The sequence below is a fragment of the Capricornis sumatraensis genome, chromosome 1 (genome assembly GCF_032405125.1).
Source record: "Capricornis sumatraensis isolate serow.1 chromosome 1, serow.2, whole genome shotgun sequence".
Classification (NCBI taxonomy): domain Eukaryota; kingdom Metazoa; phylum Chordata; class Mammalia; order Artiodactyla; family Bovidae; genus Capricornis; species Capricornis sumatraensis.
Genome location: NC_091069.1, coordinates 174,079,624 through 174,095,011, shown reverse-complemented (window position 1 = coordinate 174,095,011; position 15,388 = coordinate 174,079,624). Strand labels below are relative to the sequence as shown.

General features: G+C 54.9%; 1 protein-coding gene across 2 annotated transcripts in view; it reads left to right on the top strand.

The window, feature by feature from the left end:
- The window catches only part of ADCY5 (adenylate cyclase 5), a 155,902-nt gene extending 140,873 nt beyond the window's left edge, over positions 1–15,029 (top strand). Inside the window, exons 16-21 of one of the 2 annotated variants that reach the window (XM_068980882.1) lie at positions 1,040–1,069; positions 2,112–2,244; positions 8,055–8,318; positions 9,336–9,540; positions 12,592–12,716; positions 14,410–15,029. In XM_068980882.1, coding sequence (XP_068836983.1) covers positions 1,040–1,069; positions 2,112–2,244; positions 8,055–8,318; positions 9,336–9,540; positions 12,592–12,716; positions 14,410–14,538 — 886 coding nt within the window. In that variant the 3' untranslated portion in view covers positions 14,539–15,029. The remainder of the gene's footprint in view (positions 1–1,039; positions 1,070–2,111; positions 2,245–8,054; positions 8,319–9,335; positions 9,541–12,591; positions 12,717–14,409) is intronic. The other variant, XM_068980889.1, reaches the window with a different exon arrangement.
- Positions 15,030–15,388: the final 359 nt, after the last annotated feature.

Below are 15,388 nucleotides of genomic sequence, written 5' to 3'. Positions count from 1 at the left end.
CAGTGTTCTTGCCTGGAGTATCCCAGGGACAGAGGAGCCTGGTGGGCTGCCGTCTGTGGGGTCGCACAGAGTCGGACACGACTGAAGCGACTTAGCAGCAGCAGCAGCAGCAGTGAAGGGTCTGAGGCAGTTGCAAGGAAGAACTTCTCGGGGCCGTGCGGGGCTCTGGGCAGATGACAGGGAGACTGGAGCATGGGGAGCAGTGCAGTTTGCAGTCCTGTGGGGACGGGAGAAGGAGGAAGTCGACCCTCCACCCAAGGATGGGGCAAGAGCGGGACTCTGCCTGTCTTTCTCTCCTGCCCTGCCCCTCCCCTACAGCCCCTCCCCTCCTCCTACTAAAGTAGCCCCGCCCAGAGAGTGGAGGTTCTTTCTAGGTTGAGAAACCCTGGCCTGGCTCTAGGGTGGCACTGTTTACTAAAAATCATGCAAGCCACAGATTAATTTTAAATTTTCTAGTAGCTATATTAAAAAGCAAAACATGCAATTAATTCTAATAATATATTTGTTATATATTCAGAATATTATTTTCATATGCAGTCAGTTTTGTTATTAATGAAGTATTTGATATCTTCCCACACTAATTCTTCAAAACCTGGTATCTATTTTACACCGATAGCACATCTCAACCTGTACTAGCCACATTTTAAGCTCAGTAGCCACATCTGGCTAGTGGCTACTGTACTGGACAGTACAAGTGTAGTGTTTCTCCTCTGGGTGGCAGCGACAGGCTGGGGTGGGAGAGGGGACAGGCTGCTGCCCAGGTAGGGTCCCAGGGAAGGACCGGGTGATTTGTGGTCCTGACCGGATGCTAATAGGGTCCAGGCTTTCTGCAAGCCTCCTATCCTGAAAGTGTCCTTGGATTGGGGAGAGGGATGCTGGGGGGATGGCAAAGGAGCAGCAGTTGTGGGGGCAGAAATATAAGGCATGGGGACACAGAGCTGGGTGTAAAGGGTGCAGAGGGGGCAGGGGAGGCAGAGAGGCCTGGAGGCTATGAGGCAGGGAGCAGTTCTGAACAGCCCTCTCCAACTCCTGTTCACAGAGACTTCAACAACAATGGAACCTCCCAGTGGTGAGTTGAAGCTCTTTGTCTGAATTCCCTCATACGACCCCTGCCTGCCAGAGGCCACCAGCTCAGGCCACCAGCCCCGCAGAGAAAGCAGCGGTGCACAGGTGGGAGGGGGCCTTGGTGGCAAGGTGGGTGATGAAGGAGGAGGCCCTTCCCTCTTGAAGTACCAATGGGGCCTTCCTGGGTAGGTACCGTTCTTTTACTATCTCCATCATCCCAAGATGACTCACAGACTCGGGACCAAGATTATCAGGCCTCAGAGGCCATTCCACAGGCCTCCAGCTCTCCCCGGGGGTGTACATGAGACCCCAGGCACAGGAGAACACTTGCCCCTTCTGCTCCCAGAGGGGAGGAGCAGAGGCCAGGCTTGCAGGGTTGGTTGGTTAGGTCTTGCCTCTGGGCTGCTGCTGCGCAAGGAGTATGCAGCCTTCAAGGTTTGGGCTCTTTGCTGGGGCAGGAGAAGGTTTGGGACAGCTGTTTTTTATCAGGAGTATTAGTAATGTTAACAGAAATATAATCAGATAATAATTGCTACCAGTTTTGGAGTTCCTACCGTTTCTCAGATACTATACAGGAGTTTGCATACAGTATCTGTAATTCTTGCCACAATCTTGAAATGTGGGTATTGTTATCCCATTCTACAGGTTAGGAAACTAAGATTCAGAGAGGTTAAGAGATTTGCCCAAGGTTGCCCAGGGACAGTATGGCCTGCCTGGCTCCCTTGTTACAACCCCTGTCTTGTCAACTGAGAGAGACCTGGGATGGTACATTGCCTTGTAAGATGGCCTAGTTCATTTCCTGTTGTAACCAGAGGGAAGCACCCCAGTGATGCAGGGGAGTGAGCCTCAGTGGAGGAGTAATGGCTGCTGGGCTGCAGGGCAAGCAGGGGCTGTGACAGGGCTGTCCACCAGGAAGACGGCACACCTCAGGCAAAGTTAGAGCAGGAGGGTGAGGAGGGGCGAGCGGAAGTGGGAGGAAGACAAACAGGCCTGAGTGGCCCTTGGAGCCTGGCATGAAGCGTGGGGCCTCTGCCTCCCGCCTGCAGCCCTGAGCATCCGACCAAGGTGGCGCTGAAGGTGGTGACGCCCGTCATCATCTCCGTCTTCGTGCTGGCCCTGTACCTGCACGCCCAGCAGGTGGAGTCCACTGCCCGCCTCGACTTCCTCTGGAAACTTCAGGTGGGTGGCCATGGGCTGGGGCGGGGCGGGTGCGGCGTGGGAGGAGGTACCCAGGCCTCTGGGCACTTTCTGGGCTGGGCTGGGCCTGGGTTCTGCACTGACGACGTGTCCTGCTCAGGCCTCATCCCAACTGCCTGGTACCCTGTGTCCTGTTGAGTCTGCCCACTGCTCTCTGGGGCCAAGAGGCAAAACCGCAGAGCTCCAGGCAAACCCACCCTCGACAGTGCCCAGTCCTGGGACCCTGGTGGACAGACAGGAGGAGAGGAGGGGAGAAGGGGGTGGGTAGTTCCGGGGCCTCAGAGGCCTGAGTGTGGGAGCTGGCACCAGAGGCATCTGAACAGGGCTCGATGTGACCAGAACTGGACTTGAAGCCTCCTCCAGGGGAAGAGAGCTGGAAGGGTCATCAAAGACCATTGACAGGAAGTCCAGCCAGGTGGCTGTGCCCTGGCCTTGATGAGCAGTGGTCCAGGCAGGGGCAGAGGTGCTGGGTGCTGGGTTGCCCTGGTGGAGCTGAAATCCAGCCAGCACTCTGCTGTCCAGGCTCTGTGCCCTGAAAGCTGACTGTGCCCACCTGGAGGAGGGGGTGATGCTGGGCCATGCACAGAGTGCTCCAGGTGCTAGCAGCAGCCCCTGGGTGGCCCCTTACTACCTGCTGGACCACCTCAAAAGGTGCAGGAGAGGGTGCCCAGGACCTGTGAGAAAGCCTGGCTTTAGATAGGAGGGAGGGCGGGGCTCAGATCTGTTGCTCCCTCCCAGCCGCTGGTAAGGCATAGCTTAGCCTGGCCTCTTTGTCTCCTCTGGCCTGACTCCTGTGTGCAGACCACTTCTCCAGCTCTCTGTAGCTTGCTTAGGCTTTCTCCATTCTCAGCTTCCTAGTAATGTCGAGATTCAAGTCTTCGGGCCAGGGCAGGAAGCCTTGATTTTCACTGGCTGCTGAGTGAAAGTGGAGGCATCTAGCTGCCCCTGCTATTGGGAGTTTTGTGTGAGGTCTTGCTGACGTCCCTACTGAGGTCTCCGGTGGGAATGCCCTGAGGCTGGGGAAGCATGTTTTCCTGCAGAACGCCCCTCCTAAACCCTGGGTCAGGAGGGGCCTCAGGGGTACCCACTGTGAGACTGCATCTTCTCAGGGAGCAGCCTCCCAGCCTCCCTGCTGGTTCGCACCCCTCTTCTTGCGGAAGCTCCCTGGAGGCCCCCAGCTCTCCCCTGGGGGCTGACCAGACTCTGTGGAGCCTGAAGCCAATTTCCCTCCATTCCTCTGCTCTCAGCCCCCACCTCCCCCATGAGCCCTCCAGAAGCCCCTCCCAAGGTGGTTGCTGCCGTGTGACTCAGTTGTATTGCAAAGACCCCGAGAAAGGGGTGGAGGCCAGGGAGGGGGAGCCTGCCACTCCGCTTCTGGTGGCTGACTACCCCTTCACCCCCCACCCCCGGACCCTGTCCAGCTCGTGAGGGTACAGGGTCAAATGGGGGCTCCCACCAGGTTTCATCTGCTTTTAGGGGGGAAAGTTGTAAAAAATTATTTTAAACTTACAGAAAAGCTAAAAGAACAGTGCAAAGAGCTCCACCAGTCCCTTCGTCAGATTCCCCAACCATTTTTCTGCATTTGCTCCGTCACCCTCTCTTTTCTGACACGATGCCCCAATCCACCCCCTCAGTTCCCCAGTGTCTACCTCCCCAAAGCAAGGACACTCTCTGCATTATTCCCATGCAACCCCCCAGACAGGAAATCAGCACTGTCCACCCACAATACATCCACTCACAGGACCATTCGTGTTTGGTCAGCTGTCCCAGTTCTGGCCCAGGACCCCCTCCAAGGTACCCTGTGCATTTAGTCATTATGTTTCTTGCCTTTGCCCCTCAGTTTGTCAGTCTTGCAGAGGTCCTTGTTCTGTCACCCAGTGCGGGGCCCTTGATGTTTCCTGTGTCCAGACTTGGGCCCCGCCTTCTGGGAGGAAAACCGTGGAAGTGACGCTCACTAGCCACCCCTCAGAGCATCACCTTGAGGGTTCCTCTGTGTTGGTCTGTCCCACCCCTGGCAACGTTAACCTTGATCACCCTCTCAAGTGGACATCTGCCAGATTTCTCCACTGTCAGGTCCCCATCTTCCCTTTTGTACCCTATTAGCATTTTGTGGAAAGATACTCTGGCGTTACTCCAATAATCGGATTCTCAGCAAACCTCAGCCAGCAGTCCCAGCATCTGTCACTGCCTCCTGCCTGCCAGGTGTGATGGCCTGTGTCTGCCATTCCTTCTGCACTTGCTTTTTTAAAAATTAATTTATTTGGCTGCATTGGGTCTCAGCTGCGGCCTGCAGGCTCTTCCGTTGCAGTTGCGGTGTATGGACTTAGTTGCTCCACAGCATGTGGGATCTTACTTAGTTCCAGGAGTTGAACCCATGGCCCTGCCACTGCAAGGTGGATTCTTAACCACTGGACCACCAGGGAGGTCCCCCTTCTACATTTGTTAACCGACAGTCTCCGTTAAGGCAGAGTTTCCTTGTGTGTGTTGGTTGCTCAGTCATGTCCAACTGCTTGCAACCCCATAGACTCTAGCCCACCAGGCTCCTCTGTCCATGGCATTTTCCAGGCAAGAATACTGGAGTGGGTTGCCATTTCCTTCTCCAGGGGAACTTCCTGATCCAGGGATCCAACCCGGGTGTCCTGTATTACAGGCGGACTCTTTACCGTCTGAGCCACCAGGGAAGCCCAGAGCTTTCCTTATCCTCCTCTTATTTACTTCATTCATTTATCTACATCAGCCTAACTCATAGATTCCTGTCGAATTCAATGGGGCTTACACTCGGCTCCTCTCATTATTTATTTTAATGTTTCACGTGTCCTGGCTCTGGTCAGTGTGTCTTCAGGTTGGCTTCCGTGTTCTTTGACACGTCGCCATCATTCTTTGGGCATTTTTTTACTTTCTGGCACAAGATGATGTCTGGGGCTCATCAGGTACTTTCCCTTCAAAGTGCCCCAATTGTTTTTAATGGAGAATGGTGTTTAGAAACCCAGATCAGGGCACCCCGTGTGCTCACTGTTCTAGGTCCTCTCTGTGGACAAAGATAGGAAATGTATATAAGTATATAGAAAATACACACATATACACCTACATATGAATGGATACTACTGCAGTAACTGTCAGTTGATATTTAAAACCATGAGTTGGTAGCAGTACCCCCATTCCCAATGCAACACCTCAGGCTTCTTTGTAGCCTTCCTCCTTCCATGCATGCAAATATTATCGCTGGAAGTGAGAACTCCCCCTTCTATTTCTTTCACATATTTACTCATTTGTTCAATGGAACTGGCCTCCCCACCACCCCAGCCCCCTACTCTGCCCCACTGTGCCCACTCCCCGCCTCACTGCCCTGCTTCCTTGCTGGACACACCACATGTGGCGCTCCTTCCTCTGATCACATCCTTCCTCAGGCACAAGCACTCTGTACAAGGTTGGGAAGGAAGGGAAAATTGACAAGGAAGTGGCTGGCCACTCCCCATTTTGCAAAAATGCGCATGTGTGTGAGGGTGGGGGTGAACGTGTCTACTTGTCAGGCATGTCTGCCCGCCTCTACTGAAGCGTCTCGTGATACTCCTGCATCCTTCCATCTCCCATCGTCCTCCAGCACTTTGGGGAGGGGTAGATAATAACCTGAACACGGGTCCCTGACGGATGAGTGATGGTCTGTTGCCCCACCGCCAGTCTCGCCTAGCAGCCCATTTAGCTGTTGGGTCTGTGGTCATGGTGGATGGGTGTGGTGCTGACAGGGAGGTGGGGAGCCTGGGGTCCTCAGCTTCCCTGAAGCACCTGCACAAGACACACAGCTGCATGGCCCTCCTCTGGGCCTTGGTTCTCAGGAGAACCCATTCTTGTCTCCTCCCATAGCCTTGACCTTATTAGGACCAGCAAGCACCTGTGAACCCCTGAGCCATCCTGCCTGAGCAGAGCCCAGCCTAGAAGCAGCTGGCTGTGCTGGCAGCTGCCCACACGTCTTGGGCAGAGCTCCCAGAGGTGGCAGGTGCACCTGACCAGCACCTCTGTGCTTGGCTTCTGTTCCCAGCAGCAGCTGTGCTCCCCGCGTCCCCACCCCCAGCCTCCACTGCCTGACACTCTGGGCAGATGCTCTCTGGGAAAGCATTCCTGCCACCTGTGGGCTGATCAGAGGAGCTGAGGTGCTCCTGGGTCCCTAGGCGTGTGGTCTCCGTGGGTGGTAGGGGCAGGAGTGGGGGCAGCCTGGGGCATCTTCAAAGCAGTTGGGGCCCCTCTGCGGGAACAGCAGGGAGAAGGAGAGGGACTCCCGCACCAGCCTTCTCCCGCTGGCACACCTGTTCCAGAGCAGAAGCAGGGGGCCCTTATTTATGGGAGTTGTTGTTGTTTAGTCACAAGGTCGTGTCTGTCTTTGTGACCCCATAGACTGTAGCCCACCAGGCTCCTCTGTCCATGGGATTTTTCAGGCCAGAATACTGGAGTGGGTTGCCATTCCCTTCTCCAGGGGATCTTCCCAACCCAGGGTTAGAACCTGCATCTCCTGCATTGCAAGATTCTTTACCACTGAGCCACCAGGGAAGCCCACTTTAGGGGAGGGGATGGTCAAAGTGTCCCACCCCACAGGAACCACCTGGCAGGAAGACAGCATGTGCCCGGTGGACCCCCCTGGCATCTGAGGGTCCAGGAGCTTCCTTGGGTATGACCCACCCATCCCAAGAATTAGGTGGGTCCTCTCACCTCGTCCCTCAGCTTCTCCTTCCCCCCTGGAACCAGACCTGCAGCCCTGATGGGTGTAGCAGCTCCTTCTCCATGGGCAGCCACTGCCCACCTGGAGACCCAGGGCCCTGAGAAATAGTCCTGGCCTTTTTGGAGGTTCTAGCTGCAGTGAATAGAAAGGCCTCCATGTTTAGTTAAGGAAGGCCCAAGAAGGCTGGCTAGATCTTTTAAACAGCCCTGCTAATGATGCTTGGCCTGCCTGTCTGCCTGTCTTACCTACACTGTTGCCTGCCCCCATTGAAGGGACCATTCTGTTTGCTGTTGAGGGGAGGGAGCAAGCAGACCCCCCTTCTGGACCCCTGTGCCCCTTGAACACTCTGGTTAGCTGGCTCCTTGCACACCAAAGTGCAGGACTACCTCTGTGCTTCAGCTTGTGGGCCACTATTGGCCTCTTGACCTGAGGGTTCTGCACTGTCCCTTTATCTTGGATGGCAAGTTTGTCCCAGGCCCTGGACCCAAGCTTGGGGACATCAGTGATGTCCCTGTCCTGACCAGGTGGCACCTCGAGGCATGTGGTCCTGGGGTGAGTCAGCTCTCGGGGAACCAGGGAGACCAGGCAGGCCTCTAAGCAGGTTTCCCTGCATTCAGTCTGCTAAAATGATTTTTATCAAATTGCTTTTCTGTGTGCGTTTCCTTATACAAAGAGGCAAATGGACAATGAAGGTGCACTTGGATGGCTAGAGGGCCGTGCAGGCGCAGGTTTGAACCAGACTTTTACCCTCCTGCCTCCTTTTCATCTGGGGCAGGCAGGATCCATCCAGCTTCTCCTCTGGGACCTGTTTTCACTCAGGGTCCCTCCTGCAGGATCAATGCTCTCATAGGTGTCGCTTTCCGAGAGGCAGGAGGGGAGAGTTAGCCACTTACAGAGCTCTCTTTTCTGATGGTCAGAGTAATAGATGCTCTTTATTAAAAACCTGAAGTAGAGACAGCAGCGAGGATGCAGCTGGCACTTGCTGAAGTCTTGGGCCCATGTGGGCATGCAGGCGGGCTGCACTGCCTTTTTCTAAGCAGCCTGCTGCTTGCCCTCCCTCTGACCGGGCCCTCTGTCCCAGGCCACAGAGGAGAAGGAGGAGATGGAGGAGCTGCAGGCCTACAACCGGCGGCTGCTGCACAATATTCTGCCCAAGGACGTGGCCGCACACTTCCTGGCCCGCGAACGGCGCAACGACGAGCTCTACTATCAGTCGTGCGAGTGCGTGGCCGTCATGTTCGCCTCCATCGCCAACTTCTCCGAGTTCTACGTGGAACTGGAGGCCAACAACGAGGGCGTCGAGTGCCTGCGGCTGCTCAACGAGATCATCGCAGACTTTGACGAGGTGCAGCTGGGCCCCGATACCCCCTTTCCCATCACCAGTGTGAGTGGAGACATCAGGCACCCTGACTGTGTCCCAGGCACTGCCAAGGTGCCTGCGTGTATTTCTTCCTCATCACCATGTCACAGTGGGGAGGCCCAGACTCACAGACATTAAGTGTCTTGCCTTGGGTCACTGCCTGTAAGCGGCAGAGCTGGGGTTTTAGCCTCAGCTGCCCCATCGAGGCTCTGCCTGGCTGACTTGCCAACTACCCTCATCACCTGCCATTCCTCTTGTGCCATCTCAGGCTGGACAGGGCCTCAGGCTGGGACTCAGCATTTGAGAGAGTCCAAGGGAGGAGGGATTCCCAAGCTAAAGGAGGAGGTGGGACCAAGTTGCAAAGCTTTAAACAGCAGAAGCAGAAGCAAAGACATTTTCTTTGTTGAGTACCTAGTGTGTGCCAGTAGAGCAGTCTCGGTGCTGGGAGCTCACCGTGTAGTGAGTGTGAGAGGGACAAGCCCAGCAGGAATGCAGGGGCTGGGGCAAGGAGCACAAACACTAGAGAGATGGTGGAGCTGGGACCAGGCAGTGTCAGAAGCAGCCCCCAAGACCCCCGGGCATTGTGGTTACTGGAGTTGGCTGAAATGGATGTGGACAGGCTTCCAGCAGATCCTGGAGACAGGATAGAGTGGCCTGCTGGACAACAATGAGGAGGTTTCCCTGGGAGGGCTGGGGACCTTAGCCAGCAAAGGGAAAGGCAGCTGCCAATCCATACTAGGGGGAAAAGCCCCAGAGGTGACTCGTGACCTGGCCCAGGGGCTTTTGTATGTGGCTGGGCTCATGGCCCACAGCCCCTAGACAGCCAGCAGATGAGTACTGGAGGAGGCCTGACTGTCGGGGAGCCCCGAGGCTTTACTCTGAGCTGGTGACAGAGATGGGCCCCTCTGTGTGAACCGGGGTGAGGGGCTGTGCTGCTGCACTCCCCCGCAGACCTCAGTACTCAACTTCGGGGTGACCCAGGTTTGGCCTCCTTCTTCCCAGATCATTAGTGAGGACCGGTTCAGGCAGCTGGAAAAGATCAAGACCATCGGCAGCACCTACATGGCCGCCTCGGGCCTCAATGACTCCACCTACGACAAGGTGGGCAAGACCCACATCAAAGCCCTGGCCGACTTCGCCATGAGGTTGATGGACCAAATGAAGTACATCAACGAGCACTCTTTCAACAACTTCCAGATGAAGATCGGTGAGCCTGGCTCAGAGTGCTGAGGGCTTGTGGGGGCTCCCCAAACCCCCTCTCCCATCCTGCTTCCAAGAGCCAGCCCAAGGAGGCTGACGTTATCGTACGTCCCTGCCCAAGGGGCAGGTTGGTGCCCGTCACACAGCAGAGCTCTCCCAGGGCCTAGAGGTGCCTCCTCCGCATGGTGGTGAGCACGGGTCACCATTTTTCTCAGTTCCTGCCTTTTCTACCCACTATGCCCACCAGAGAGGCTTTGAGGGGGATGCTGTGTGCCAAAGGGCACAGGGCTTCCCATGGGAGAGGCCGGAACTCAGAAAGGGGTTATTGCTGAGTTCTAAGTGGTTTCTGTGTGTGTGTGTGTGTGTGTGTAAGCAAGATCTAGGTGATGTGAAGGTTCTTCTAATCTACACAAACTGGGGAAAGAAATGGTGAGGATGTGGAGATAAGTTGAGTCCACGTATCTTCCTTGGATTCCTTCTTTGTCAAATGCTTTGGCCCTTGTTGGGTGGCTTTGAGGAGCTTTGTAGATGCTGTGGTATCTGGGGGGCAGGACTGCTGCAGGAGAGAGGGGAAAGTTCTGAGCAGAGGCCCTGGGCCAGTTTCAAAACAGGCAGAGCTATATACTACTTGTTTAGAAAATCTTTGAACCAAAACCCTATATAATTTTTTTCAATTTCTGTATTTATTATTTTATTTCTCAATTGAAGTATAGTTGATTTACAATATATTAGTTGTGGGTATGCTGCTGCTGCTGCTAAGTCGCTTCAGTCGTGTCCGACTCTGTGCAACCCCACAGACGGCAGCCCACCAGGCTCCCCTGTCCCTGGGATTCTCCAGGCAAGAACACTGGAGTGGGTTGCCATTTCCTGTGCATGAAAGTAAAAAGTGAAAGTGAAGTCGCTCAGTTGTGTCCGACTCCTAGCGACCCCATGGACTGCAGCCTACCAGGCTCCTCCGTCCATGGGATTCTCCAGGCAAGAGCACTGGAGTGGGAGGCCATTGCCTTCTCCGGTTGTGGGTTTACAGCATAGTGATTATACTCCAAGTAAAGTTATTATAAAATATTGGCTATGTTTCCTGTGCTATGCATCTTCTTTGTATTCCTTTTGTTGTTTATTACCCCAGTCTTCTATTCTGACACTTTTCAACTCTACAGAAGAGCTGCAAGAATAGTGCAGGGAAAACCCACGTACATCAGCACACTTGCCTATTTGCTCCGCTACAGCATCCACTAAACGATCTGAGAAACACCACTCTGTGTTGCTTGATAAGGTTCAAGGTGTCTCAGTGGCTCGTTTCGTCCTTATCTTGTCAAGGATACCCAGGCTTTCAGAATAAGTTACTTTTTCAAAAGAAACAGCTTTGTCAAGCACTGCTCTCTACCTCTTGAGGATGGTGGAGATAAAGAATGCTTTCTGAAAGAGCAGTCCTTTGTCAAAATTTTAATGTATTATCAGCTCCCTCCCAGAAATGTCTCAGGCCAAAAATGATTCAGATTTCAAATTTTTAAAAAAGGAACAGTGATTCACCAACAAAGATACTGGTATTTCAGTTCTCAAAATTAGCACATTAAACTGAAATATGGATTCTTAAAAGTCAATATTGTGTTGTGAAGGTCCTCAGGAGATCTTTTGTTCTGGCCTGAGTGCTGGGAACTGGCTTTCCCTGAGGAGCTGGCCGTGCGGGCTGGTGGGCACATGCCTGCAGACAACCAGGTTTTCATTTTGCATCAGGTGCTGGAAACCCAGACCAGAGCCAGCTGGGGGTGGCACAGAGCCATCTGTGCTTCTGTGTAAACATCACCCCTGGTCTCCCATGATGTTGCCTCCTTGTTTTTCTTTCATTCCACCTCCCCACCTCCTCTGATCTGCACTTCTCTCCTGGCATGTATGTTTCTGTGAGCTGCCCCAGCTCCTGTGCTGGACCAGGACTGGGGATTGAGTGGCAGGCAGACAAGGAGCTGGGCAGGCAGCTGGGAGCCTCGTGTGGTAGATCCTGCCCTACAGACGCATGATGTCTTCCCTGCAAAGCATGGCTGTCACCAGTGAAGGTGACAGCCCAGCCTGGGAATAGCATGTGGGGTAAAAACCTACCTGTGGTTTGATGGGCCCAAAGAGGAGGTTGGTGGAGGGAAGAGTTTTGAGGACTGATGACATTTCTGATTTAGTGAGTAGTTGGGGGTGTGTGTGGGAGCTTCTGCTGTGTTTGTGGCCTCACGCTAAGAAATAGTTAAGCCACAATTAGGCTTAATGAGGCCCATCAGCAGAGACAGTTTATGTGATAGGAGGGAGTGCCCTGGGCCTTGGATATGGGGCAGAAAATATCGAGAGAATGCTGGTTGAGGCAGATATGTCTGGGAAGGACTTTGCTGGGAGAGGAGGAAGGGCATTTGAGGTAGAGACCAGCACAGCAGAGGCTCGGGGGGGGCGGGGGGGGGGCTGCTCAGTGCTGTCTTGGGCAGGACTAGGAAGGCAGACAGACTGGAGCAGAAGTGGGGGAGAGTCCACACGGATGCGGCAGATTACTTCCTGGTGTCAGTCACTGCAGCATCACCACCATGGTGCAGAAACCTGAGGGTGAATTACTTGAAGAGAGCAGACACTGGGCAGGGAAGGGGGTTAGGAGGCAGGTTCTGAGAATGAGAGTGGTGGCACCCCTGGGACAGAGGAGCGAGGCGAGTCTGGTATGCTGAGTCTGAATTAAAGGTGGAAACTTAAATGCCACTGGGAGAGGGGTGATTAAAGAAAGGCAACCAGCAAATGCAAAAGGCCACTGGAAGCCTTAAAGAGGGCAGTCTAGCGGTAGATTTGCAGGTGCTGAGAAGTAGTGGCTATGTGAATGGGTTCCTGTGGTCTCGAGTTAGCAAGTGTGTGATAGGATCCAAGCAGTGGCAGCTGTGGGGTTAGGTACAGCCTCAAGCCAGAAGGACCCTGGGTGTCTTCAGGCCAAGAGTCAGGGGGAGAATCTGCCAAGAATTGGGGGAGGAATGGTGTCGAGGGCAGGCAGGAAAGAGTTGCTCTGAAGCCTGATAAGAATTCTGACTTCTGTGCCCTGCAGGGCTCAATATTGGCCCCGTGGTGGCGGGCGTGATCGGAGCCCGCAAGCCTCAGTACGATATCTGGGGCAATACGGTGAACGTGGCCAGCCGCATGGACAGCACAGGTGTGCCCGACCGCATCCAGGTGAGTGCAGGAGCATCCACCTCCATGTCCACTGGGGGACCTCTGTGTGATGCTAAGCGGGCTTCCAGCAGGCTGCTCACAGTTCCTAGAATTTCTGCAGCCATATTTGAGGGAGATGCGGTGGTTGGTGCTGATGCAGTGGAAACTTGGAGAACACAATTGCGTTTCAGGCTCTCAGTACCTTGGACAGATCTTCTAGCCTGCGCAAAGCCCTCTACTGGCCACAGGAGGAATTGTGGGGAATGGCACAGCCAAGCCAGGAGTGCTAACGCCATGCACCAGGCACACAGAGCAGTCACAAGGCAGATGGCTGCAGGGAGCAGGATTTGCTAAATGGAGCTCAGAGCACTCAGGGCTTGGTTTGAAAATGAGACAAGGCCACTGGTCCCTGGATGGTGCCCACACGAGTCTTAACAGCTAAGGAGCCTGGCCAGAGACCTGGAGACTTTCTCGTCTCTTCGTCCTGTACAGGCTGGTGCTCTTTAGCTGCTTTTGTTTTTCTCAGACCTTGCTTGATCTGACACAGAGAGGCTCTGAACCATGGAACCTCGGTTAGCCTTCCTGGTCTCGGTTTTCCCAAGTGCAAACTGGGCCATTTTTAAGGTCCTTGCTCACACTGACGCTGCTTAACCGTCCCCTAACTTCACTCCCTCGTGGGGCCTCTGAACAAAGGGACTGACCCCAGCACGGCCCTGGCTGGCCTGTGGGTGTTGCCTGAGGGGCATGGCCAGATGGCCTCCTCTCACCTCCATCCTGGGGAGGGTGGCAGGGGAAAGGGAGTGGGACAGAAAGGTGGGAGTGGGGGTCCTGAGGAGAGATGGAGAGAGAGGAGGAGTGTTTACAGAGCTTCAACCCCCCCCCCCCCCCCCGCCCACACACACACCCACCCACCCACCCACACACACACACACACACAGATGTGAGGGGCTCAGTCCGTAACCGCAGCCGGGCACCTACCTTTACATAGGGCTTACCTTTCACGGAATGTGCTGCCCCTTCCTAGCTGGACAGCAGGTGTGGGTGGGGGCCCTGGCAGGGGTGCTGGCCATGCTCAGAAACGGCTCTTGGATCACCCTGTGCTGAAGCTTTAGTCTCACTGCTCCTCCTGTCACCTCTGCTTGGCCCGTCGCCCTGCGGTAGTGTCCTGTCGTTGCTGACACTGCCTGTGAGTCCTCCTCTGTGTGCCAAAAGCTAAAGCAGAGGCAGGCAGCACAATCTGAAGTGAATCTGGGCCCTAGCATTTACCAGCTGTGTGACTTCAGGCAAGTGGCATAGGTTTTCCGAGCCTGAGATCATAGTTCTAACCTCATAGGAAGATGAAATGAAATCAGCAGTGGTTCTCAAACTGTCTGTGATGGAAAACCAGTTTCTAGAACTTTCTGAAAGGTCTGGAGTGAGGCTTTGGTAAAACACTTGCGCGTGGATTGTGGGGAGTGGGAGGGCTGTGAGCTCCTGAGAGCTCCCCTCAGCTTCAGCGGCTCTCTCATTGTGGAGGATGGCGATAGGCAGTGCGTGGCCACAGGCGCATCAGGGGCTGGCCACCCCACCTGGCCGGGAGTGGGTGCTGCCTCCTTCTGGGTTCTGAGGCCCTTCCTTGGGGGAGCTACCCCACAGTGAGGCTGCCACCCACCCTTCCAAGTCAGGGGCAGTCAGGTCATAGATGGCCTGTCCTCTCTCCTCCTTTGTCTCTTAGGTCACCACAGACATGTACCAGGTGCTGGCCGCCAACACGTACCAGCTGGAGTGCCGGGGTGTGGTCAAGGTCAAGGGCAAAGGCGAGATGATGACCTACTTCCTCAACGGAGGGCCCCCGCCCAGTTAGCAGCCACCGCGGACGCCAGGCAGCCTGGCCTCCAGAGACACGGCGGAAGCCTCGCTCCAGCCCGCGAGGCCGCCTGAGATTTCCCACTTTGACTCCAGAAGCAGCCTCTGCCCTTGCGGGCGGGAGGGCTGGCGGTCTCCGTCCAAGGCCCGGGGTGCCAGCGTCCTGCGAGCACCAAGCTGACCAAAGATGTCTCCCTCTGTTGAAGGCGCCGCCGCATGCGGTCGGAACCTCGAGTTTTCTGACTGACGGGAGCTGCCGCGCGCGGAGAGGAGCGGCAGGAGGGATCGGGCTCGGCAGCGCAGGCCGCCTGGGCGCAGGACCGCGGAGCTCGGCCTCCGGCGGGCGGGAGGCGGCGCCACTCTGGCCCGGGCCCGGGGCTGCTTTCCTATGTGAGCCTTTACACTTCGAACCGAGACAGCGGCTCTGCAGGCCTCGGCAGGAGTGCTGGCTTTTGGATGGGCCGTGGCCTTCATCGCGGGCCCCTCCCACAACCCACAGCGGTGCCCCTGGAGGGGGCAGGACTAACTGCGAGGGGGAGGCCAGAGGACTCGGAGCAAGGAGTGGTGGTTCTGAGAAAAAAAGAAAATATTTATTAAATAAAACAAAACACGTTTCTGTGCCCTTCTTTAGACTGTGCTAGTTGTATGCGTGTAAGAGGCCCACAAGCAAACCAGGATGCCACTGCGGAGGGAGGCCAGGGATCCCAACTTGTCTTTTTGTATTTTTTATTTTGTATTACTGAAAACCTTGGAGATCTAACAAATATACCAAATTCTATATTTTGTAAACTCTCTATATTAGAAAACAGCTGTGCACAGCAGGGCATTTGTGCTCATTTGTACTGTAT